Source organism: Marmota monax, unplaced genomic scaffold (genome assembly GCF_021218885.2).
Source record: "Marmota monax isolate L192 unplaced genomic scaffold, Marmota_monax_Labrador192_F-V1.1 WCK01_AAM20220418_F8-fsc00023, whole genome shotgun sequence".
NCBI classification, from domain to species: domain Eukaryota; kingdom Metazoa; phylum Chordata; class Mammalia; order Rodentia; family Sciuridae; genus Marmota; species Marmota monax.
Window position 1 is genome coordinate 7,749,777 of NW_026692907.1, and position 26,795 is coordinate 7,776,571.

Below are 26,795 nucleotides of genomic sequence, written 5' to 3' on the forward strand. Positions count from 1 at the left end.
AAGAAGGAGCTACTGGTAAATAACAGGTATGCATAGAGACCTTTGCTTTATTTATTTACTTATTTAATTTTTTTTAGTTGTATGTAGTTGGACACAATGCCTTTATTTTATTTATTTTTATGTGGTGCTGAGGATTAAACCCAGCGCCTCACACGTGCTAGACGAGTGCTCTACCACTGAGCCCACAACCCCAGCCCAGACATTTGCTTTAAACAGGGATTCATAATTACTTTGGTTTATTTCACTTTCTCAGTACTACTGCAGCTAGCTAGACAGGTGTTTTGCAAAATATGAAGGAAACATAGTTCATGTTGTAACTTTTACTTTCCTGTCATTTTCCTAGGTCTCTCTGCTCCCTGGTATGCAAATGGACATACTCAGCTGAGAAAGGTTGGGATGACAGTTTCTGGAAGATGATTGGTTTGGAAGACTTTGTTGCTGATAATTACAACAAAATAGGTAAAACAATAGAAAATTTGGAAAATGGCCATTTGTATGTACAAGTATGAATATTGGTGAATTTTGTATTTGTTTGTTTGGGTACCGGTTTGGTTTTGTTTGAATTAAAATGTAGGAAGTCAACTCAGTTTTTTTGAGTTGTCTCAACTGAGTCAGTTATGATGGGTAGGTCGTGATGTAGGCCCTCATATTAGGACTTGCATGAATCAAGTGGAGATGCATAGTATATTTCCAGGGAGTAGAAGAGAAATAGTTGAGAGTTAGGTTCAAGAAACAAGTCAAGGCTATTGAAAAGATCAAAATTAGACAAATCAGGGGGAAAAAAACAAAAAACAGAAAATAGAATGTGAACAAGCACTTGCTGAGCAAAGCTTTTGAGTCCCAGGCTTCCAGTTCTGTGTGTCACTAACTGTATGGCACAGGTGTGAGTGACTAAGGTGTTTGCCTGGTAAAAAAAATTTCACCTATGTACATGATAATGATAGTTGAGATTTAAAGTTTGAGGTTTACAAGGTCATTTCACAGTTAGTAGGTAGTAATTGCAATTACTTAAAATTCTAGTAACCTGTCATCAGGTAAGCAATTATTCCTCGTTATGAATTGTTTAGCATACAGGCTAAAATATTGTAACAATAAGGGTAGAAAGGATAGGAGGTCATTTCTGTCTTATGTAATAGAGCAGAGGTAAGTAGCTATTAGTGCAGTTCTGCCATTGTCCAAGCAGGACCTCCAGCAGTAAGTCCAAACTAACTGCTTCAGCTCTTATCCATTCCCAGCCAGTGAGAAAGAAGAATAGAGACCAGGGGAATTATGTTCAGTCTTCTGAGGGCAGCATAACCTCCTATCTGACCACTTCCTGTTGGCCAGCATTCATTCAGAAGGTCCCGGTGGGCTGTAGAAGCGGCTGGAAAATGTAGTGATTGACTAGATGTGTCCATCTATGTGACCACTAAATCTTGAAAGTTGTACTGTTAAGTATTGACAAACTAGTAGTGTCTGTTACAATTTCTGACCACCTTGATTTCTGAGTCAGTTATTTCATTTCAATCTACCTATCTTGGGTAGAATCCCAGGACTACTCTATGAAAATTCAAGTACATAGAATAGAAACAAAGGATGCAAGTAGCATGTACCCTGCTGATTCTGGTATGTTGTCTATGATCTATTCAACTAATAATAGCTACATCTAGAGAAAAGAACAGAGCCAGGGAGGTATGCAGAAAGAGTTCTGCTAGAATTTCTGTGGCTTTGTTGAAACCATCACAGGATCTGAGGTGGTAAAACGGGGGAGGTGCTTACAACAAGGGAAGAGAGGAGGGAAGCAAACAGCAGTCATTAGTCACCAGTTACATTCCATGTTGTTAGGTGATTTATGTACATTACCTTGGTTGGCCCCCACAAATCTATTTGTTTCATGATTCCCATGATAGATGGGGAAATTGAGGTCCAGCTCTTTACCCACTATTAAGATGCCAGGTCTGACTCTTCCATGGGACATACTAGACTACGGGAATGGATGTGGCTATGTGGCTGGCCTCCACTGGGATTAGGCAGTAGTCTGATATGCAGTACCCAGAGCCAACTTGAGCTAGACTGGGACAAGTGTCCATGCCTGAACTGGGGAGGAGTACAGTTGGGTTGCAGTGTGATCAGTTAATGCAACTTTGCAGAGCATAATAAAGTATCAATAATTTAAATCATATGGTGGTTTGTCTTAAAGTGCTCCATGTTGATACCATTTGGAGCCAGAAACTGGGAAAGCAGCTGAGAAATAGGGCCAAACATTTACCTTCCTGGTATCTGGGGATACTGTCCATTATTGGTGTGTCAGGACTCCTGCCAATCAGAGTAGCAGTTTAAACTGCTTCACTCTCAGCAAGGTAACTGAACATCCAAACAGGAAAGAGATGCCAAGCCTTTGGAGGACAGAACTGTCCTTACGTCTGAGTGTATTGGCATAAAGATGTTGTTGATAGAGTCTGTTGAGAGCTGGGGTTGTGGCTCAGCGGTAGAGCGCTTGCCTAGCATGTTAGAGGCCCTGGGTTCAATCCTCAGAACCAAAAAAAATTTTAAAAAGAGTCTGCTGACTGAATGTGCATGGTTAAACACAATAATTTGGACTAATCGATAGCAAGAATTAAGAGAATCAGCAGCAAAGAGATCCCAGTGCCTCAGTCTGCTAGGCCTACCATAGTGAAATACCATAACCTCCATGACTTAAATAACAGAAACCTACTTCTCACACTTCTGGATTCTGGGAAGTTCAAAATAAAGGTGCTGACAAGATAGGTTTCATCCTGAGTCCTCTTCTCTTGGCCTGTAGGTGGTTGCCATCTCTGTGTGTGCCCACTTGTCCTTTTTGTGCATCAGGGTAGGGAATGAGCTTTGGTGTCTTTTCTCAATAGGATGCTAATTCTATTGGATCAGAGCCCCACTCTTATGACCTCATTTAATCCTAATTACCTTCTTATAGGCCCTGTTTTTTACAGTCATCACATCAGGGGATATGGCTTTCAACATCTGAATTTGGGGTCACAATCCAGTCAATCACATCCAGGCACTGATGCTTTAGTGGCTAAAATGGGCCTCTAAGTCCTTAGAACCCAATGTGATTGTCTGAAGGCTCTCTGTGGGCTCCCAGCCTTGACGAAGAACTGTTAGACCCCAGCTGGGGAAAGGGATTTCTGGCCTGGAATGGAAAGCAAATTGGGGCTAACACACTGAACCTGGGAGCTAAGTACCAATGGTCTTAACAAGTCTCAGAATGTTGCTTTACCTCCACTGTCCTGTCTGGTAGCAATTAAAAAATAGCTTACCATGAGCCTGGGGTTGTAGTTCAATGGTAGAGCACTTGCCTATGAGTGAGTAAATGCTGATTCTCCCTTCCCTTCTGGGTTCTACATACTTGTCTCATGTAGTTCTTACACCTACTGACCAAAGCATTGTTAGCCTATTGACAGAGGAGGCTCAGAGAGACTTACCTTATCTAAGCTTGCATAGAACCAACAAGTGATGTCAGGATTGAAACCTTCCTAATGTGAGGACCTAGAAGAAACTAATATTTAACTGGAACACACTTTTCCATTTTAATTAGTTAAGTGATTTTTAAAGTTAGTATGTCCCCCAAAGTTACTTGTTCTTCCCTGAGTTTCCTGAGTCGTGTTAGATATTAGCTTTAGAATAGTACTGGAAATGCTTAACACCTTGATTACCTGTTTATATATCTTGATTCCATACTGGACTGTGAGCTCTTCAGCACAAGAATTTTCATTTATTTACATTTGTCTTTCCAGTACTAGCAGAAGGCATGACATATTTTTATAGCTAAATTACTACTTGATTGGTAAGTGGATAAATTTATGAGCAAGATCTTCTTGCTTTTAAAAGTTGTGATGAGGGTACTTAATGGCTTCAGCAATCTTTGACAACTTGGGCCTCAAGTCATCTCCTTTTCTGATTATTTTAACATTTTTCTCTTCTTTGTTTCCGCATCTTACATAAGGTACATGTTTCATTAGTATATTAGTTCTGCTAATAGAGCAATACCTACAGAAATTTTCATTTAAAGTCCATAATGTTAATTTAGCAGAAAATTTCCAGGGTAACTTTATTAGATTTTTCCTGTTAAGTTAATGGGTTTTTAATGGATGTGCAAAGGAGACATCATTAACCAGAATATTGCCAAACATGAATTAAAACTCATCCATTCGTCAAAATTAACTGTGGGAAGCTTCCTTTGATTTCCATTTCCGGGCACTTGAGCTTGGAGTTTCCGTCTGAACCTGAGGCAGAAGACATTTACTCTCAGTTGTGACTTTCAGAAACTCCTCTGGAAGCCACCTCCAGACATTCTTCAACAGTTCTTGGAACTATGAAAAATGAATCTCGGAAGTCTCCCTGTAAAGTGTTAAGCATTTTCAGTGGCCTCATTGCCCGTCAAGATGTGGGCAGTATAGCACAAAACCTTTTAACAGATTTGAGCATTGAGCGTCATGGATTTGAGCATTAATATAATTACCATAATTTGCTCCACGTGGAGCTTTTAGCCAAGTCTTTACCAGCCTTCCTCAGCTCATGCAGTAAATAAATGCTTTCCCCGAAAACTGAACACCTCAGCAACTGATGGTCTTATGGAGGAATATTTTTGAAATAAATTATTTATGAAGTGTAAGTTAAGGATCAAATGCAATATTTATATGGTGCATTTCAAGGACGAAGGGAATATTTACAATGTTTTAAGTAACTACATGCAAGTCTCCAAAGCTGAAATACTCCTACCTAATGTCTTCTTTCAAGGAGGTATTTGGATGGTTTCTTTGGAACATTATACAAAATATGGAAAAATAATTTTGTGATTTAAAAGAGTATAATAGAAAAGTTTCCTTACAATCAAAACTACACTAGTCGATTTAATGTTCAAAATTGTTGGGGAAACCCAAACCCAGTTTTTTCCCCCCATAGGAGATTATTTACCCATAGTCTAGTAAAATGATATGTGTCAATAAATTTTGACCTTCAATTTCACATGAATCATTCCCAGGTTACCTATCTAATCCTAAACATCTATCAAAGGCAAACAGGAAGGAAGAGATCAGCAGGGAGAAAGACTCTTAGGAAGATAAGCAACATTCCACCTGTGCTAATCGACTATCCAGGCTCCCTTTCAGCATGTCTCAGTTGCCTTTTTACTTCCTGGGAAAAGTGCTTCCTTGTATTACTGGGGTAGGCCACTTTATGAAAATTCACATGTACAACATGACTGAATTATAGAGTGATTATTTGCATTACAGAGAGAGCTTTGTTATATAAAGGATTCAGTATATTAGCTTATAGATCATTTATTATTTGAGATTAGGAAAGCTAGGCAAAGAACAAATGTGAGGTTCAAGTAGGAATTACTAACTCTTAAACTCAGAGGCAGAATGAAGACAAGGCATATAGGGAAGGAGAGGGTTCTTAAGAAGAAGGAGGCAGCCTTTTTTAAACTAGTTTTCTCTCCCCCTGCAAGATTATATTTTAGGCCTTCAATTTCACATGAATTTAATTTCACAGATGCTGTGGGTACAGTCACCTGGCATGTAGTAGACACTGATGAGATATTTGTTGAATGATTGCATATGTCCTTTTTGTGTGTGTGTGTGTGCAGTACTGAAGATTGAACCCAGGGCCTTGTACATGCTAAGCAAGCACTCTACCATTGAAGTACTTCCCTGGCCTTTAAATGTATGCTTGAGTGAGAGATTTGATATATAAATCCCTTCTTGGCTTCAGGTGTCCCTAACACTTAAGGATGTCTCTATAAATTCTTTTAATTAAATTATAGTAGTAGGTGATCACAGTGATCTTTCACAAATACCTCTACTTAGGAAGGAACTACTGTAGAAAGTTATACCTCAGACCAAATAATAACTGCAGTACCACATCATTCCTACAGCAAATCTCCCAGAGACATTTCCAGAACAGGAAATATTTTACAACAACTTGTTTTATGAAGGTTGGAGATTTCACTTTTCCTAAAGTAAAATAAACCCTGCTGTAACTGAAGCTACATTTTAGTTACTTTTATCCTACAGGCTTTATTGTAGGTAAAGAATGTTGACCAATAATAAGTATGTGTTGGGGACATAAATGTGCCAGTATTCACCACTGTTCCATTCTTGAGATCTAACAAGCAGAGAATAATTCACAGAACCACTTGCAGAAAACTGCCATATTAGCTTTGATCAGCTGTTATAGAGCATGATGGTCTCCTGCTTCTACTTGGAATCTTGGCTGGGCCTTGGGACCCCCTTGACATTTATTCATCCACTGATTGGCAGGCAAAAAAAGTTAAGACAAAGAGAAAAGAAATCTAGCTTTGCTTTCCTGTGGCAGCTTCACTTGATCTTCTTGGGCATGGGTGGTTCCAAAAGAGACCCATGGCAGGCCTGCACAGATGCTTTCAGGGCTGCGGCCCCACTTCTATTATCATGGCCCCATGGATGTTGCATTCTTTCAAGCCTCAAGGATCAGCTAAGTGATTCCTTTTCCTGTGAATAGAATAAGTGAAAACAGAGAAGCAGAGGATAGGAGTGTTTGCATCAATACTGCTCCATCTTGAAGGAAAAGAAGAGGAAATTATCTTGAGGAAATACACCTGAAGAATTTCTACCTACTACAGAGATCAAGACCAGTGTTGGGAAAATGAATCCAGAGATGCCATCCATAGTTGCTGGTATTATTAAATCCTTTTCAAGCTATTTATATACAATATACAATATTCTGAATTTTCCCAACAGAACTGGACATTAGCCAGAGTCGTTCATTCATTTTTTAAAATGTGAAATTTGCTTTTTATTTTGGTGTGAATAAATCATGTAATTCACTGTTACTATTCTGACCTCAAGGGCTTCCCCTGGAGCTTTGCTGCTTCTCCATCTTCATGTCATGTCATATAGGTGTATTTTTTTTTTCTAATTTATGTGGGGAGATCTGAAGAGTCTTTGACCTCAAATACTCCTAGCCTTATCTAGATTATATGGGACTTGTCACAATCACTTCCCATGTTGCAAAGAAGGTTGTAATCCCTGTGAATATTCTGGACAAGGCTTTGCCTCTGCCATTCACTCTGAACCCTTGATATTACCTCATCCTCCTATCTCCCTTCTCATTCCTGTATATAACCAAGTCTTTCCAATACCTGAAAATAAATACACATACTGCCTTATTTTACCCTTCAAATTTGAACTTCTTCCTTAGAGAGAATGTCCCAGAAGCTTCCGTGTCAGTTTGCCATCCATCCTATCATGCATTCATCCGTTCTTGTCACCACACTTGCTGAGCACCTCCCATATGCCACATGCTGGGCTGAGTACACAAAATTAATACAAGAATGTATTTAATGTGGTCCATCTCCTTGAGGAAACTCATGTCCACTAGGGGAAGAGGTGAATAAGTCTGTGGATGTCTACAACACTCTGGAGAAGCAGAGCAAGAAGTAACTGACATGGTGTTGGTATCAAGGAAGTCTTCTCATGAGGGGGCATTTGAGATGCGTCTGAAAAATATGAGTGACAGTTTACCAGGAAAGGAGTGAAAATGGCTTCCATGGCAGAAGAAATAGCACAGGCACTTGTGTGGAAGTATGAAGAAGGTAAAGAGTCCAGGTATTCTTGAGGTTGCCTGGGACTTGGTGGACCTAGATTCAATGGGGAGGGATGGTGGGTATGGGGTAGGAGAGGTGACTGGATACTTATTTTAATGAGATTTTTGTCCTATCTTTGAAGATAGGCTACTAGTAAGAGAGTCAACACAGTAGGGTTTGCTCTAATCCTAGTGGTTTCAATTACTACTCCTGCCAATACTACAAATAAAACAGGGCAGCAGGGTCCATTTTAGAAATTTTGTAGCTCCTATGAAAATGAGTTTGTGTGTGTCCATGCAACAAACCCTTTTCTTTTCTATAATCATATACAATACCCATTAGCTACCATCCCTTCCATAAGCCTTTGTTGTGAAGCTGAAATAAGATATCAGATGTCTCAGGACAGCATGGTTGATGCAGCCTGTGCAAATGCTGGCTCTTATCATTTTTAAGTGCACCTTGGCACTGGGAAGACAGGAATATTCACTCTTTCAACACTTTGTGCCAGCACAGTGCCCCCACCCCTTAGATGCCCAGAAGTACCATTTCAGCTGCTGGCCCTTCCAGGAACAGCCCTTCAGAGCCTGAAGGACAAGGGAACAGTGATGACCACATCATGATAATGTGAAATAATGACTTTCAGAGGCTTTCCTGCATATGAGGTTTCATGGAAATGCTCCTCCTTTCACTATAGCATCTGAAAGATGATTGGAAACCCCCCAAAGTGAGGTCAACTCTCAACTTCTCTCCCTACTTCTGGAGAAGCAGTGAATATCAGAATTGAAAGGGATCATAGAGATATTGCTCTAATGCCCTTAATTTCTAGATAAGAACTGAGACTCCAGGAAATGAGATGAATTTCTATGGTCTTGCAGTACTTTATTGACAGAACAGAACTGAGACAAGAAACCAGGTTTTCTGATCCCTAGTACTGTTGCTGTTTGACTATTCCATGACAACTCTCCTGTTTGAGCTTTTTCAATAATTTGATCATTTAGCTAAGGTGGGTACTGTCATTTAAGTGATGCCAACCATTAGAAGAATGTAGGGAATACCTTCCATAGGTGAATGCATCCAGTCTTTTGTCTAGTTCTTATCTATGTACATATAGAAACTGGCTGTGCCCAAGTGGATCTGGGCACACACTCATCAAGCTCTTAAGTGACTGATAAACTAGAATAATTAAGTAATATATTAATGGTTGCCTATTTTAAGAATTAATATATTTATTTCCAGACTCAAAAATGATCTGACTTCAGTTCTGGCTCTGATGTCTGTAAACCATTTGGGCTCAGCCATATGTTACTTTGGGTGAGGTACATAATCTTTGTGAGCCTTAATTGGTATATTATGAAGATATTATAGGGATTGAAGGAAATAATGCAGGTCAAGTGCAGTAAATCTTCAGAGTGTCCACCCCTCTGAGTTCAAATTTTTGTTTAGGTGGCAGGTCATGTCTGCCAAAGCAAGTACCCCTTGAATAATCTTAGGTAATTTTTGCCAATTTATGGATGAGGGATACCTTTTTCTGAGTTCCATCCCTGGGTAGATGGAGTTTTTAATCACTGCCTTAATCTAACCAAGATATAATAAAAACTAATTAGAACTCTGCTTCTAATCATAATCACAATCATATTCCAATTAGCTCCATTTGGACCAAAAGTGATAGAAAGACAATGAAACCTGAGACTATTTTGACCATTGCAGTAAATATTGTATAGCCACACCCATCTGGACACCTCTAAGAAAATCAGTTGTAGATGTCATTTTGGAGCCCCTGAGAGTAAAATTGAATTGCTCCTCAGAGGTGAGAAATGGTATATTATCCCAATTTCTCAAGTTTTTTTCCCTATAAACTATTACCCTGTGTTCTCAATGTTAATTTTGACTATTAAGCAGGCAGTTGTGAGAAATGATTATTGGGAACCACCCCACATCACTATGTGTAGGTCATGCAAACCTAACCTCAGGTCTTGCCATTCCTTAAAGTTCTTTTCTAGCAACAGAATCAGGTTGCAGAATGGGTTGTTGGTGTATCCTCCACGCTCCATTAGCACCTGTTGCTTACTTCTTACCTTTTTGCTTTTGTTTTCTCAATTAGGCAGTCAGTTTTTTAAGACTCTTTGTCTTCTCTGTGTACATCACCCCAAAATCCATGTTTGATGGATACGCACAGCCCAGCCACCCACCATACTACTGGTTTGGTCTTCTTCATCTTGGTAAAAGATACCTCAATGCTCCCTGTTGGTCAGGACCCAAACCTGGAAGCCATTCTTAATGCTTCTCTTGTTCTAACAATTTATAATGAATGCACCAACAAGACCTTTCTGCTTTGCTCCAAAATTGACACTGAATTAAACATCTCTGCCCCTCTTCACTGTTACTAACCTTGTTCAACATATATATATTCATTTCTTACTGGATTAGTGTGCTAGTCTCTCAAAAGGTCTCCTTATCACTGTTCTTCCCTCAGGTAATCCATTCTCCACACAGCAACCAATGTGATTTTTTAAAAAAAATTTAAAGCAGATCAGGTTACTTTCCTGCTTACAATCCTTCAGTAGCTTTGAGTGGCAAATGGGGGGAATCTGAATTCCTTCCACACCCAACACAGTCCTGCATGATCTCCCTCTCTGACTTGTATCACTTGCCCTACCACCATTTATTCACCATCCACCCACAATGACCTTCTTTTTTGTTCCTTAAACATTTTTAGTGTGGATTTGTATCAACTCTGCCCTCTGCCTGGCGTGGCCCCTCTCAAAGTATTTACGTGGTTATCTCTCTGTTCAGATCTCAGCTCCCATGTCAATGAGGGACAAGCCTTCTCTTCCTCAGAGCAAACACTCCTTCTCCCTCACCAGCAGTATTCTGTTTCCCTGTTGTATTTTCTTCTGATCACTTGTCACTATCCAAAATTAACTGAGTCTAGCATTCATGTATCTGTTTATTGACAGAGCAGCTGCAAATTAAATACTGTTGAATGCTATTGATATATCAATAAAAGCACAGAGAAAATGTACCCCAAGTACCACTCATTTTTTGATAAATTCCAAGTAGTTCTCTCATAGACAAAATAGAAATGTTTGGAGTGTGTGATATGTTTAAATTAGTTCCCAAGTGGCTGACCAACTATCTCAAAAACTGTAATTTTTAGAATTAATCTCATCTCATTATGAGGCTGTGGTGGTATGACATACCACATTTCACGTTAACTTGCCTTGGTCAGTATTTTCAATCAACAACTTAGATAAATGCTAGATGACTTGCTTGATAAATTTAGAAATGCTGCAGAAGATAAAACCATACCTCAAAACCATACTTAATACATTGAATAAAATAATTGAGTTTTTTTCCCTTCAGGCCAGTAGAATGGGTTAAAAATAATGAAGTATATATTTGTCAAGTATAAATTTATGATCATTTTTTTTTCATTTAAAAATACAAGGAAGGAAAACCAATGAGCTTCTCAATGGTATATATGTAAACTCAGTAGTAACCTAGGTTTGCTAGGGTGCTTGATTCCTAAGGATCCATAAATCAAAGAAATATTTATGTATTATCTAGCAATCACTTCTAAATGCCTTATTACTATTAACTTATTTAATTCTTTTAACCAGTCAAGGTAGGTACTAGAATATTCATTTTATTGATGAGGACCCTGAGGCACAGAAAGGTTGAGCAAGCTGCTAATGGTCACAGAGTGGGGAATGGAGCCAAAGATAGATCTGCTCCAGAGACTGCACATCTGACCAGGAGGCCATACAGCCTCTGGGTCTGAGCATTAACACTCAGATCAAGGTCAACAAGAGCCCCGTCCTGGTCAGAATGTATCTGAAGTCATGTGTCCCCTTCTTGTCCTCACATTTATAAAGGCTGCTGACAAAAAGCAAGTGCTACATCTATGGGAGAGTGACCTGGATGAATTAGGTAGTTTAGATCCAGTAAGTGCAAGTTGAGGATTCTGAAGTCATCTTAACCTCATGAAATAACCTGGAAGATTTTTAATTCAGATCTGTCTAAAACCAAAGCCCCTTCTGAGTGCTGTGAGAAGATTAGTCAGGATCATGAAAGATCAATGCTATCTCACAGGTTCCTTCCTCCCCTTCTCTGAAATAGCCAAGGAAGAGGCTTGAGGGTGTGAGAACCTCTGGAATTCCAGGAGAATGAGTGCCATCATACCTTGCATAGTTGTATGTGTGTGTGTGTGTGGGGGGGGGGCAAAGCACAATTCAGTGTGGGTTTTTTTTTTTTCTTTTTCTGAAATTTATTGATCTGGGACTTGCTTCTAGATTGTGGTTGGACCTCACGTCACTCATATTGCTGTCCATTTAGAGGTTCAGTGTTCTTGAAAGATAGCCACTGTCCATGGTTGGCCTCCTGTGACCTGTCATCATTCTTCCTAGCTTCTCTTGGTCATGCAGCTGGTTGGTGGTGGCCTCAGTGTCCTAGGTGACTTCTGTGGCTCTGCTGGAGTGTCCTTCAACCCAGTTCCATGAGTGCTGACTTCACAGTCCCCGTGACCTTTTCAGCTTCCCAGCACAGGCTAACCTTTCTGAGAATCCACATCAGAGAGCTTCTGTGGTCAGGGTGGCAGGTCACCATTGACTAATGGCCTTCTCCAAGGTTTGCTGGCAGAGGCTGCATTGCCATGAACCCCATTGATCCCAGAAGCGTGCCGGCGCTCCGGCAGCCTCTGCAGGCACAGGGAGGTGGTGAGTCACAGACCCCTCCCTGCCACCCATCTGTTGTTGTGGCGAGAAGAAAGAAGATGATCTCTTTGTGGTATCGTAAAACCTAGAAAGACATTTAAAATTCCGTTAAATTTTCATACCCTTTTAGCTATTGAAATGTACAGTCTATTAGGAGAGGGGGGAAAAAAAAACCTCCTGCCATTTTTCCCCACTGCCCTTACTTCAGAGGCTACTTAAGGGACCAGGTAATGATTTTATGGTGTTTATTAATACTTCATGTTCTGCTTCCCTCCCCCATTCTTCTCTACCAAGGACTGTATATTTATTTTCCTTTAAAGTGAAAAATGCAGAACCTGCCCAGGGATGGTTCAGATACAGAGCTTTGTGAATCACACATTGTTCTGTTATGGACATATCATGGACTTTACATGTAGACCTCTGGTGTTGACTCAGAGCTGACTGGGGCAGGGGGGCATTTTTTTTTTTTTTGATGCACTTTGTGGTAATGGAAAGAACATGGGTTTTCGAGCCAGATGGACATGCGTTTGAAAGCTGACCCTGCTATGTCCTAGCTGTATGACTATTATTAAGCATGTCCCTTAACACCTGAGGGCATCGCAGGGAAAGTAACACCTCTACTTAGTAATTTTGATGACCTCACACCATCTTCTTAATACAGGCTTCTCAGGGAAATACTGGTCCAAGTATCCAAATAATTTTGAATTTCTTCCAGTTTTTCTTAATAACTACTTTTCTCTGTCTCTCATGATCATCATATGGAAGAACTGACAAAATATCCCTCACTCCTTTGGCTACTTGAGTATTTAAAGAATATTTGAGACTAATCCATAGTGGGCTTCTGAGCCATTAGTATAAACTCATCTAATTCACCTTTTCTCATCTCTAGTTTTATTTATCTTTAGTCCTTCCTACCTTATTTTATCTGTGCCTATTTGGTACAAGCTACCTGACATATTTTCTAAGATAAGGTGGCACACAGGAAATAGTCCAGAACATAGTAGTAGCCAGGCATGGTGGCGTACTCCTATAATCCCAGTGGCTTAGGAGGCTGAGGCAGGAGGATCATGAGTTCAAAGTCAGCCTCAGCAACTTAGAGAGGTCCTAAGCAACTTAACAAGACCCGGTCTCTGAGTAAAATATATAAAAACAGAGGGGGGCTCAGAGGTTAAGAGCCCCTGGGTTTAATTCCCGGTACCAAAAAGAAAAAGAACTAGCAGTTACTTGGTGGATATTTGGTAAATAATTGAACAAATGTTACGGAATACTCAGATAAATGTTTCAAAGAAGAGTTAAACAAAAGGGAAAGATAGTAAGTGCCTTTGAGATAGCCAAATAAGAATGGGGAGCAGGCAGTGGGCCTATGTGGGGAAGTTAGGTAAGGCTAGAAATAGACTCGAATGTCCTCAGCGTAGGTGATATTTGAAGCTGATGACAATTGTGAGAGACCATGAGGGAGAAGGGAAGTGGATCTGGGAAAAAGCTTTGAGGAATTCCAGGTCATTAAAGGCCAGGCTGAGAAGGATGTGCCACAGAGGAAGCCTACGCAGACAAGGATATAGGAAGACCCAGAGATGGAGAATGGAGGGAACAATCAAGCATATTGAGATAGAAGTGAGGAGAGAACTGAACCACATCCGCTCCATACAATGATACAATGACCAGAGGGCTTTCTTGCTCCATTGGTGCTGCTATAACACAATACCATAGACTAGGTAATTTATAAAGGACAGAAATTTATTTCTCTCAGTAATGGAGCCTGAAGTCTAAGGTCAGGTTGCCAGCATCTAGTAGGGGCCTTCGTTCTGTGTTCTCATGTGGTGGAAGGCAGAGGGCAAGAGAGCAAACTCACTACCACAGCCCTTCTTATGTGAGCACTAATTCATTCGTGAGGGTAGGGCCTCATGACCTAAACACCTCCCTCAAAACCCACCTCAGTACACTTTTGCATTGTACACATTGAGACCCTAGCAGGGACCTTAGGGAAAGCCACTTTATTATGATAATTGGGTCAGAAAAAAAGTGTTGAGGAGTAAATAATAATTACTGCAGCAGCTGCAGAGTTTTTAACTAGATGTTGTGCCAAGCACCTGGTAGGAGTTTTATAATAGCTGATGAGAAATATAGCCTTCTTACCTCTAAGGAAGTTAATTACCGAAGTCATAAGGTTACTTAGTCAGGGTTCAAGCCAAGATAGATGTCAGAAGTCAGAATTGGAGATGAGAAAATGAAGCCAGGAAATTCAGACAGCTCTGAAGATATTTGGTTGGTAGGGAAGGAAACAGAAATGGGGCAGACCCTAGGGGAGGAAGACTTTTGAAATAGATGGAGTAGATGTTATGTGGCTCTTGAAGGTGGAAGAGTCACTTGACTGTGTTTGATTGCACAGAGAGGTTCCAGCAATGAGTCTGAGGATACCAGGGAGAAGGGAGGGTTTGAACTGGAAGGCTCTAGGGGGTGGGGGTCTGCACTCCCATAAAGCCACTCTGTTTTAATAGACAGGAAGAAGAGGGATATAGTGCAGAACTGGGGAGCACCTGAGCTTGAAAATGAAAGGTGGAGGGAGTTCCTTTCATGCAGTATGTTCTCTCTGTGAAATGGGAGGTGAGATGATCATTCCAGAGAGTGATAGAGAAGCAAAGGATTCCAGAATTTGAGAAGAGAGGAAAAGGTTTAAAAATAGAAGTTCAGAGAAGGGGGAATCAAGAGGATTAGAGAAAAAACTTGGAGATTGTTTAATGGTGTTGGAACCCCTGCAGAGGGAGGGTCATGAATGTACTAGGAATCTATCCTGTAGCATGATTTTTTTTTTTTTCCCAGCAGTGCTCAGCATTCTGTTTGCAAGCACAGAGGTCAAGGTTGTTCTTTATTGTTTTGTTAATCTTAGTGAATTATAACACCTCTCAGTCTGTTCTGCAAGCCCTTGACACCACTGGATCCTTTATCCCCCATATCTAATGCTGCCAGTTTTAGGCTGAAATCCATGCACTCTCTCTACCTTTAAATGCTGCCAACTCTGTGTTCCCATAGCTTCTCACCTTGACTATTCAACAGGCTTCTAACACTCCTCACTGAATGGAAACTCGCCATCTCCAATCCATTCTGCACACCATAGCCAGCATGAACTTTGATAAGGAAAATCAAATCCTAACCTTCCCACTTTCCAATGATCTTACAGGGTGGTGGGGTGGGGAGCTTCAGCTTGGCCTCTTCTTCTGGCACTGTGTTCCCGTCAGTCTTTATCCTGTAGCCCTTCCTTTCTTTCAGTTCTCTGTGCACCCCTATATACCTCAGAACCTCCTCTTATGGTCTATGATCTTGCCTCCAGCATCAAATCCATGTTCTCAGCAGCAGAAGGACAAGGACCAAGGACACAAGGGCATGCTAACCACCTACCCAGTCACTTCAGCCTACAGCTCACTGGTCAGCAGGGAAACTGGAAACAGACAAATTTTTCACAGTTCATACTGCAGCTTCCAATGAAATGAGAGTTGTTTTGTCGAAAAGGGGGAGGCTGGGGACAAGTTGGGCCACTTGGAGTTTCAGTCTTCAATGAGAAGGTGTTTTCCAGGTGAAGAGTTGTGTGAAGCATATGTTAGCTGAAGTAACAGCAGGAATGCAGGGTCATGGTGGGAATTTGTGGGAAAATTCTATGTAAGTCAGAGTAAAGGGGGAGATGGAGCTGGAGAAGTAGGCAGTGACCCAAACATCGTACTGCCCTTCTATGTCATGTACCAGAGTTTAAACTTTATCTTGTGTTTCTGGATCTGCAAATGTGGTTTTATGCCTCAGCAGATGTCAAGCTAGATGTCAACTGGATATGGAGCAAAATAAATTTCTAGTTATTTTTATTTCATTATTTTAAAATATACATGACAATGGAGTATATTTTAACATATTACACATTCATGGAGTATAACTTTTTTTAATTAGGATCCCATTCTTGTGATTGTACATGATGTAGAGATTCATTGGTTGGTGTAGTCACACATGAACATAGGAAAGTTATATCTGATTTATTTCATTTGTTTTAATTTCTATTTTTACATACATTTCATGGTATATGCACAATTTACAAACACAATAGTACGTGTATATAATTTATAAGTGATAAATAGACATGTAGTGAGAATCTATGCTGAAGGCTTTTTATTAGTGGCACAAAAACTGTTTAAAAATCATTGCATAGGCATCAGGGAACTACTGAAAATTACCCAAAGAAAGAAATGAGATTGTTCAGCATTCCTTTTTTTCCCTATAGAATATAGAGTTCTCTAAATTTTTGAAAACAATTCTGTAATGCTAGTACTTGGGGAAGAACACAGGGAACATTTATGGCATGTCGTAGGTAAGGAAGGGCAGCCCTGGTGGGGTTCAGAACTAGGGGCAGTCCTATCATTCTTGGGTAGAGCTGGAGCTCCAGCCCAACCTGCTCACAGTCCTGCGTGCTTTCCCTACAATCCTACATCCTCTCTGCCTGAGGACGCATCTTCTTATTTCAGCAAATACTGTCTTCATCAGAACCCTGGTCACGTGGGCACTCAGAAGGGAGTAAAAGCACACGTCTAATAAGGTGAAAACCAAGGAAATTGTGTTGTCAAAGTGAACCACCAGTTTAGCCTCAGGACCCTATTGCCAGTTCAGCTATCAATCCGAAAGTCCCAGGCACAGAATCCCAGGAGCTGTTTTCTTGATGGCAAAACCATCAGCATTTCATCTCCGATATTCCCTTGTACGCTGCTGTCAATACTTTCGACTTCATATTTATAAAGCTAATGGGCTAAGTGAGATATTGAACTGAATGGGTTTCTGACTTGGTAAGACAGAGACTTTCTAAGGGGCACACTGCCCGACTATATCTCAGCCCTCTGCACATGAGGAAACACGTGTTTGCCCATGGGAATGTGTATGTGTTTAGATCTGTTTCACCGAGTATCTTGTAAAAACTGATAGGATTCTATAAAGCCAATTTTTTTTCCCCTATTTCTTGATGTTACAAATTCTAGTGCAGGTCTTTGCTAACAACTTCTTGGCCAGTGTGATTGATTTATTTCCCTATGTCTTCATCAACTCAGCTATGCAAGTACAGGAAGGACTTCGACTCCCATAACCAGATGGTGAGCAAGACCTGCTCTCTCTTGGGTACACTAAACTATTCAGAAAACTCAGTTTATAGGGGTACAGACCAAGGGTTATACGTCTCTAAACGAATGTGTTTGTCAAGTTGATGATCATGTTTACCAAGATCCTTTTATCACCAGCTGAGTCCACTTTTAATGGCTTAGGTCACTTTGGAATTGTTTCAAGAGGCAGCCTGATGTGAGAAGCTCCCATGGGCTTCTCAGGCACAAGTCTACAGTGAAGCCCGTAGCCTTCATGGCAGGGAACTCTGATCTCAAGCATACTTACATGAATCATAGACAAGGGCACACTGAAGCAAGTTCTTGGCTCTGCACAAATGGCCACTTATTTAAAAGGCTGGTTATGTACATGTGAAGTTTTACGATAAAAGAATCTCAGTTATATTTTCCTAAAGAAGGTTATGGTTTTATATGCATGTGTCTGTGTTTGTGCATACACACGTATATTTCTGTGTGTATGTTTATCTACAATATTCTATGTTCTTTAGGCACAGTATCATTTAAGTGTTATAACTACAATGAAATGGTTTTATTCTTCTCACGTTACAGGTAAGAAAACATAAGTTCATGATGAAATAATCTCACAAAGCTAAGAAATGCTAAATTTGGCACTTTCAATTATCTAGTAATCATAAAAGTTAATTCTGGCTGGGTGTGGGGGCGCATGCCTGTAACCCCAGTGGCTCTGGAGGCTGAGACAAGAAAATTGCAAGTTCAAAGCCAGCCTCAGCAATTGCGTGTCACTAAGAAATTCAGTGAGACCCTGTCACTAAATAAAATACAAAATAGGGCTAGGAATGTGGCTCAGTGATCAAGTACCCCTGAGTTCACTCCCTGGTACCAAAAAAAAAAAAAAAAGTTAATTCTGGAAAAACAACTGACTTTTCCTTTCTGGACTTCTGTCTCCTTCTCTAAAATCTCAAGGGATTGAATCATATTATTGATTTTCAAATTGCAACATGTATCAGAACCAACTGGAGAGCTTCTTAAAATTTCTCACTGGGACTCCACTTCAAGTTTCTGAAACAAACTTTCTGGGTAAGGGCCTGAGAACCAGTATATCCAACAAGTTCCCAGGCTGTGCCCCCAGCTATTCTTTCAGATCCACTGAAGTACGCGACCTCTTAGATATTTTCTAGCTATTCCATACTGGAGGGCCAGCAACCAGTGGCTAACTTCATTAGTCTCCTGCATTGGTGGATGATCAAAACTATTTCAAGGAGTGAATGTTTCACTAGTTTGGGCATGTTTATAATAGTTATCCAGGAAAATAACATGATTTTTCATGCTATTGAAATGCTAATGAAAATCACTCCTTCATATATTTATTCTCTTATTTGTTGAAAAACTATTTGTTAAGCGTGTCTTGTGTTGGGCAGTATGCCAGATCCTGGGGATACAGCACAATTAAGATGCACCTGGCCCTGCTTATGGGGTACCTATAGACTATGGAGAAAAAGGGTCATTAATTTATAGTTATTACTAAAAGGGACTTAGGAGGACAAAATACTCTCCTCTGGGATTTGTGATGATAATTTCAAACTTTGTCTAACCAGGCTTATTTTCTACTGTGGTCTTAAGTCCGAAATTGTCTATTCTTTGTATCTAGTTTTATTTTTGTTCTTTGTTTTCTGAGGTATTTCTTTTTTTTTTTATTAGGTATACATGACATTACAATGATCTTGGCAATTCATACATTTGAATCAATTGGGGTATAATTTCTCATTTTTCTGATTGTACAATTGCAGAATCACATTGGTCATAGAGTCACCTATATACATACAGCAATCATAATGTCTATTCTATTCTGTTGCCCTTCCTATCCCCCTTCCCCTTCCCTCCCCTCCCATCCCTTCTCTCTTCCAATCTAATGTGACACACTTTTTTTTCTTTTTCTCCTCACAACATCATACACGTATTGTGTATAACAATGAGGGTCTCCTTCCATCTTCCGTGCAACTCCCCTTCTCCCTCCTTTTCCCTCCCACCTCTCTTCCCTATTTAGTGGTAATCTTCTCATGCTCTTCCTCCCTATCCCATTTTGAGACACCCCCCTTATATCAGAGAAGACATCTGGCATTTGTTTTTTAGGGATTGGCTAACTTCACTTAGCATAATCTGCTCTAATGCCATCCATTTCCCTGCAGATGCCATGATCTTGTTATTTTTTAGTGCTGAGTAATATTCCACTGTGTATAAATGCCACATTTTTTTAATCTGTTCATCTATTGAAGGGCTTCTAGGTTGGTGCCAGATCATAAGTGGAATTTTCATTTAATTTTTGTCAAGCTAAATAGTGCCTTTCTGTCTCAGATGAAACCTTGATAAAAATTTGCATTTTCATTTTTAGTATATAGTGACAGTTTTAATTGACACCAAGTGCAGAAACTCTTGTCTAAAGCAATTTTTGTTTTTTACTAGTATTTCAGTTTCAGTGAAATTAAAAGTCCAAAGAAGATGAACCCAAATAGTCATCTCTACCCACATCCTCACCTGCAGTCAATCTGGTTCCTTTAAAGAATGGAACAGTGGATGTCTGCAGTAAAAAGAGAAGGAGAGGGGAGGGGAAGGGAGGGGGCATGGGGTAAAAAAGACAGTGGAATAAGTTAGACATCATTATCCTAAGTTTACGTATGAAGACACGAATGGTGTGAAAATACTTTGTGTACAACCAGTGACTTGAAAAATTGTGCTCTATATGTGTAATATGAAATGAATTGCATTCTGCAGTCATATATAACAAATTATAATAAATAAAAAATTTAATTTAAAAAAAAGAGAAGAAGAAATTGGGCTGAGAATGATTATCATGTGTTGAGTATATTATGTGCCAGTGAACACTGCCAAGCATTCTGCATGAAGTATCAGGGAAACTTCCCAACAGGTACTTCACTACCTCCTTTGTTTAGTATGGAATTTGAGGCTCACTGAGGGTATATAACTGGCCCAAAGTCACAGTATTTGATAGAGAAGGAATCAAAATCAGGCCTGCCTGACTCTCAAAGCTCATTTTGTTTTACCAGTAAATTTCTTCTGTAGCCATTACCATCATGCATTTTTCATAGGATGGTGCTGACTCACTTGGCTTACTGGTTTTCTGACTCATCACACTAAGCAGGGTCAGATACAATGTATCTTCTGCACTCGCCGCCCTTGTACCCACTCTCTCCCAGCTTCCTTTTCTAGTATGGCCCACCAACTCCATCCTCTCCCTTCTTTCCATGGGCCTTAAAAGAATACCTTTTTGTGGTCTGTGCCCTTTTCTGTGATTCAGTAGAAATCTAGTAAGCTTGACGGGGAGGAGAAGTACACTATGTAGGACTAAAGTGTTTAATTTCAAGAGACTTTCAATCACAGATCTGACTTTTTTTTAATACTTATCACATATCCTTGTGGTTGGAAAAATGCATCAATAAGTAATGCCTCCATGAAAAGTCACTGTCACCTGCATTATTTTAAAATATTTGGCATTGAGCAAAGTATGGATAACCTATAATTAATATGAAGTAAATAATGTGTTTTCAGATAAAAATTTCCCTGATATTGATGAGAGTGTGGGTGTTTTCATTTTTAAGTCAAAGATATAAAGGATAGATTATCTATTCACATATATAAGGAATATATGAACATGTTAATCTAGGGGTATAGTTTTTCTTTTTTCTCACTTTTTTCAGAAACATTATCCTACTCTTCAAAAGAGTTATTGGCTTTTATTTATTTACTTTTTGGCTCATTAAAATGGTTCAAAAATCCTAGCCAGCACACACCTTTTTAAAAAAATCAATTTTTCAATAATTCAGATTGAGTCAGACCCATATAGTCACATTTCCCTTAAGGGGGATATGCTTTCAAAATAATTAAAGCAGAAGCAGCAGTATAGATCTTGAGGAAATGTGCTGGGAAAATGTTCCTTGATTGTTTTGGATCCAAAAGCTTTGATAAAATGGGACAGCACAGAATCTGCTCTCAAGCTGTGTTGCTGGCTAGTGGTCCGTGACTAGTAGTCAAGAGAATGTTGAATGCCCATCTAGTCTACACTGCCATCCCTTTTATTAAAAAAAAAAAACAAAAAACTTTTAACTCAACTGAGGGCTTTTTAAAGTCTGCCTTCCCCAACTTCCTCTGCAGTTACACATGTTCATCTAACTTTTGGCCAATGAAATATAGGCATATGTTTCCTGTGGGGTTCCTAAGAAGGGGAAATGGCTGTCTTCTGTCCCTCCTGTGGCCCCCACCAGGTAGGATGCTAGGGTTGTAGCAGCTTCTTTAGAGAAGGAAGACAAAGACCATACTCTGCAGATGACCAAACAGTGAGTATCTATGGAACTACCATACAAACCCTGGATTCTCTGTCTCTGGACTTCCTTTGCAGAAATTTATTTCTTTGTTTGCTTCCTTTTTCAAAGACATTATTTTGTGGATTTGTAGTTCCTTATAATCATAATAAAAATGGTGATTAATTATGGCGAGACAAGTAAATTAAATGGTGATTAATTGTGGGGAGACAAGTAAATTAAATAGTATTAAGTAAATGTAGTAAGGTTGGTTACCATTACTGCTTGCCTCCTATATACCAGGAATAGTCGTAAGAATAATAGTTCACAAAGCTCACATGAAAATCTGTAAAAGATTGTTGTCCCCATTTTACAGGCTATGAAACAAAGGAGGAGAGAAGTTTAATGACTTGCTGAAGGTCATACAACTAAGATAGGAGTTGAAACCAGTCAGTGTAGCCCTCGAACTTTCTCTGAAATCACTGTGATAAAGTGACTTGACAGCATTCTGAAAATAAACAAGAGCTGCACTTAATCTCCAGCTTTTCCTCTGTAGGAGACCTATACTATAGACCTGTCACTAATTACGTGAATTACCTTGGCACATCAGTTAACACCTCTGCATCAGATTTCTTGCTAATGAGAGGCACATGACAGTTCCTACCATCGCTTATTATCTCCTTTGAGCCTAGCATGCTGCCAGGTACACAGGTATGTTAGTGACATCGCTTCCCAGAAGAAGCCCACAGATTAGTCAAGGGGACAGAGCCCAAACACTTAAGAAAAGCCAAGGATTAGAGGCAGGAATTCAAAAACATCACCATGTCCAGGAGCATTCTTACAGCCTATAGATGGTTGGCAACCAATGCATGTTTCTGGAACTATAGTGATAGTGCATGATCAAGATCGCTATGAGCAGGCAGAAGCAAATGTTGTGAGTCAAGGAGAGACCTCTGGGGCATAATGGTCTCAGGGAGACTTGGCAAATGCTTTTTAATGTTGAATGACTCAGTAAATAAAGGGGAGCCTTGCAGATTTGGTGAGATTTGTGTTAGTGATGAGGAAACTAAGCTGCTCTCTCCTTCTTGCTCTTTCTCTGGCCAAAGGTAATTCTTTAAATACACTTCAGACTTCTCTGCATTAGGACCTACACAAATACTCTTCTGTCTGCTTACTACACTTTCCCAGCCTCTCTGCCTAGCTAAGTCCTCATCCTACTGGTCTCGGGTAAAATGCCTTCTATGTGTGGGCTCTCTGGACTAGACAAGACCTTTCTTATATGCCCTTCCTATGTGGTAGAATACCATCCAGATGGAGGGTTTGGTTCTAAAGCCAGAGCCTGTTATGAAAATTCTATCAGCCAGAATTATCTTTGAAAATCCCTTAAGGAACTAGGGGAACTAGTTCCACTAAACTCAGCACAAATAATCATTCCAGGATTTCTCTTTGCTTTGAGATAGCTGGCCTATTTTAAAGTCTGAATTGTATGGAAATAGCCAAGCAGTTTGTACATCCCACGAGGTGTTGAGTACATAGACCATGATATCAGTGGCACCGCTGCGATGGTGCTCAACACTGTGGACCTATTAGGGTCACATGCAGCAGGAGGAGATGTTCACATGATTAGAAAGTAGACACTGAAGCTGATTTACATCCATCTAGGATTGTGCTCCCTGAGTGGGATGGTGAAATAAATCATTTATCTTATTTATATTGTGTAATTTCTCTCTGCATCTCCTTCATTTGCTTTCTGAGTTCTGTGTGCACTTGAATTTGGGTATCATATTTATGTGAAAACCAAAGCTCCGCTTCCTATTTCAACATGCATAGCACTTGAATATTTCATGGACTTTTTATAATTGCAAGTTTAATGTTACTGCCAGATGATACGTTCCATGAGGACAAGGACCATGTCCATCTCACTATCTGCTGTGGCCCAATCTTCCTACTATTGCCTGACTCAGTACTTCTGAGAAATTTCATTCCCAACCTTATTCTAGCGTTCCACTTGCCTGCCTTCAGGAAGACCAACTAGACCTGTCTCAGTTAAATAGTGCTGAGATCTATAGCAGCAGAGGCTCTCAGCTAAGCCTGGGGTTGAGAAGCAACCTGCCTGGGCTGGTTCTGCCCTGTTGGTACCAAAGCCCTAAAATTGGCATAATCCAGATGCTTGATATTTCTGGGGGCCTAGATAGCTTTGGACTACATTGGTTAATTATCACCTCACTAAAACTTGATTTCTAACAGCCCCACCTCTAAATGCTCCTCTCACTGCTCTTACAACCACCCCCTGGCCTTGAGGCTCCTCCTCAGGCTGAATTTGCACTAAGGCTCTTTCTTTTTTTTTTTTTTTTTTTGGTTACATTGATTCTCTATTTTCTTTTTTTTAATTTTTAATTTTTTTATTTGTTTTAATTAGTTACACATGACTGTACAATGATCTTGACATATACAATTGAATCAGATGGGATATAATTTCTCATTTTTCTGTGTGTACAGGTTGCAGAATTATATTGGTCATGCAGTCATGTATATACCCTCAGCAATAATAATGTCTATTTTATTCTGTTGTCCTTCCATTCCCCCCTTCCCCTTCCCTCCCCTCCCATCACTTATCTCTACTCAATCTAATGTGACACAATTCTTTTTTTTTCCCCCTCACATCATCATACCTGTATTCTGTATAACGAAGGGGGTTTCCTTCCCTCTTCCATGCAATTCCCCTTCTCCCTCCCTTTCCCTCTCACCTCTCTTCCCTATCTAGAGGTAATTTTCTTCTCATGCTCTTCCTCCCTACCCCATTTTGAGTTACCTCCCTTATATCAGAGAAGACATTCAACATTTGTTTTTTTGGGATTGGATAAATTCACTTAGCATAATCTGCTCTAATGCCATCCATTTCCCTGCAAATGCCATGATCTTGTTATTTTTTAGTGCTGAGTAATATTCCATTGTGTATAAATGCCACATTTTTTTTTATCCATTCATCCATTGAAGGGTATCTAGGTTGGCTCCACAGTCTAGCAATTGTGAATTGTGCTGCTATAAACATTAATGTGGCTGTGTCCCTATAGTATGCCATTTTTAGGTCTTTTGAGTATAGTCTGAGAAGAGGAATAGCTGGGTCAAATGGTGGCTCCATTCCCAGTTTTCCAAGGAAATCTCCATACTGCTTTCCAAATTGGCTGCACCAATTTGCAGTCCCACCAGCAATGTATGAGTGTACCTTTTTCCCCTCATTCTGGCCAACATTTGTTGTTGTTTGACTTCATCATGGCTGCCATTCTTACTGGAGTGAGATGGTATCTTAGAGTAGTTTTAATTTGCATTTCTCTGATTGCTAAAGATGGTGAGCATTTTTCGTGTATTTGTTGATTGATTGTATATCTTCTTCTGAGAAGTGTCTATTCAGGTCCTTGGCCCATTTGTTGATTGGGTTATTTGGTTTTTTGTTGTTTAATGTTTTGAGTTCTTTGTATACCCTAGAGATTAGAGCTCTATCTGATGTGTGAGGGGTAAAAATTTGTTCCCAGGATGTAGGCTCCCTATTCACTTCACATATTATTTCTCTTGCCCAGAAAAAACTTTTCAGTTTGAATTCATCCCATTTGTTGATTCTTGGTTTTAATTCTTGTGCTATAGGAATTTTATTAAGGAACTTGGAGCCTAACCCCACGTGATGGAGATTGGGGCCTACTTTTTCTTCTATTAGATGTAGAGTCTCTGGTTTGATTCCTAGATCCTTGATCCATTTTAAGTTAACTTTTGTGCATGGTGAGAGATAGGGATTCAAATTCATTTTGTTGCATATGGATTTCCAGTTCTCCCAGCACCATTTGTTGAAGATGTATGCTTTCTCCACTGCATACTTTTAGCACCTTTGTCTAATATAAGGTAGTTGTAATTTTGTGAATTGGTCTCTGTGTCCTCTATTCTTTACCATTGGTCTACCAGCCTGTTTTGGTGCCAGTACCATGCTGTTTTTGTTACTATTGCTCTGTAGTATAATATAAGATCTGGTATAGCGATACCACCTGTTTCACTCTTCCTGCTTAGAATTTTTTAGCTATTCTGGGTCTCTTATTTTTCCAGATGAATTTCATAATTGCTTTTTCTATTTCTGTGAGGAATGCCTTTGGGATTTTGATCAGAATCGCGTTGAATCGGTAGAGTGCTTTTGGTAATATGGCCATTTTTAATAATATTAATTCTGCCTATCCATGAGCAAGGTATATCTTTCCATCTTCTAAGGTCTTCTTCTATTTCTCTCTGTAGTGTTCTATAGTTTTCACTGTATAGATCTTTCACCTCTTTTGTTGAGTTGATACCCAAGTATTTTTTTTTGAGAATATTGTGAATAGGGTAGTTTTCCTCATTTCCATTTCAGAGGATTTGTCACTGATATACAAGAATGCCTTTGATTTATGGGTGTTGGTTTTATATCTCACCACTTTGTTGAATTCATTTACTAGTTCTAGAAGTTTCTTGGTAGAACTTTTTGGGTCTGCTAGGCATAGGATCATATCATCAGCAAATAGTGCTAGTTTAAGTTCTTCTTTTCCTATATTTATGCCTTTAATTTGTTTCTTCTGTCTAATTGCTCTGGCTAGTGTTTCAAGAACTATGTTGAACAGAAGTGGTGAGAGAGGTTATCCCTGTCTTGTTCCAGATTTTAGAGGGAACGCCTTCAATTTTTCTCCATTTAGAATGATGCTAGCCTGAGGCTTAGCGTAGATATCTTTTACAATGTTGAGGTAAGTTCCTGTTATCCCTAGTTTTTCTGGTGTTTTAAACAGAAAGGGGTGCTGGATTTTGTTAAAAGCTTTTTCTGTGTCTATTGAGATAATCATATGGTTCTTATCTTTTAGTCTATTGATGTGATGAATTACATTTATTGATTTCCGTATGTTTAACCCGCCTTACATCCCAGGGATGAAACCCACTTGATCATGGTGCACAATCTTTTTGATGTGTTTTTGTATCCGATTTGCCAGAATTTTATTGAGGATTTTTGCATCTATATTCATTAGAGATGTTGGTCTGAAATTTTCTTTCTTTGAAGTGTCTTTGTCTGGTTTTGGAATCA

General features: G+C 39.6%; 1 protein-coding gene across 24 annotated transcripts in view; it reads left to right on the forward strand.

Moving 5' to 3' along the window:
• Fggy (FGGY carbohydrate kinase domain containing) overlaps window positions 1-26,795 on the forward strand; it is a 414,685-nt gene that overhangs the window by 146,790 nt on the left and 241,100 nt on the right. For all 24 annotated transcript variants that reach the window (XR_009227386.1, XR_009227389.1, XR_009227391.1 and 21 more), the window contains one exon: window positions 344-459. Coding sequence is in view for 15 of the 24 variants with exons in the window: in XM_058581509.1 (XP_058437492.1) it covers window positions 344-459 (116 nt within the window). In the remaining 9 variants the exon portion in view is untranslated. The remainder of the gene's footprint in view (window positions 1-343; window positions 460-26,795) is intronic.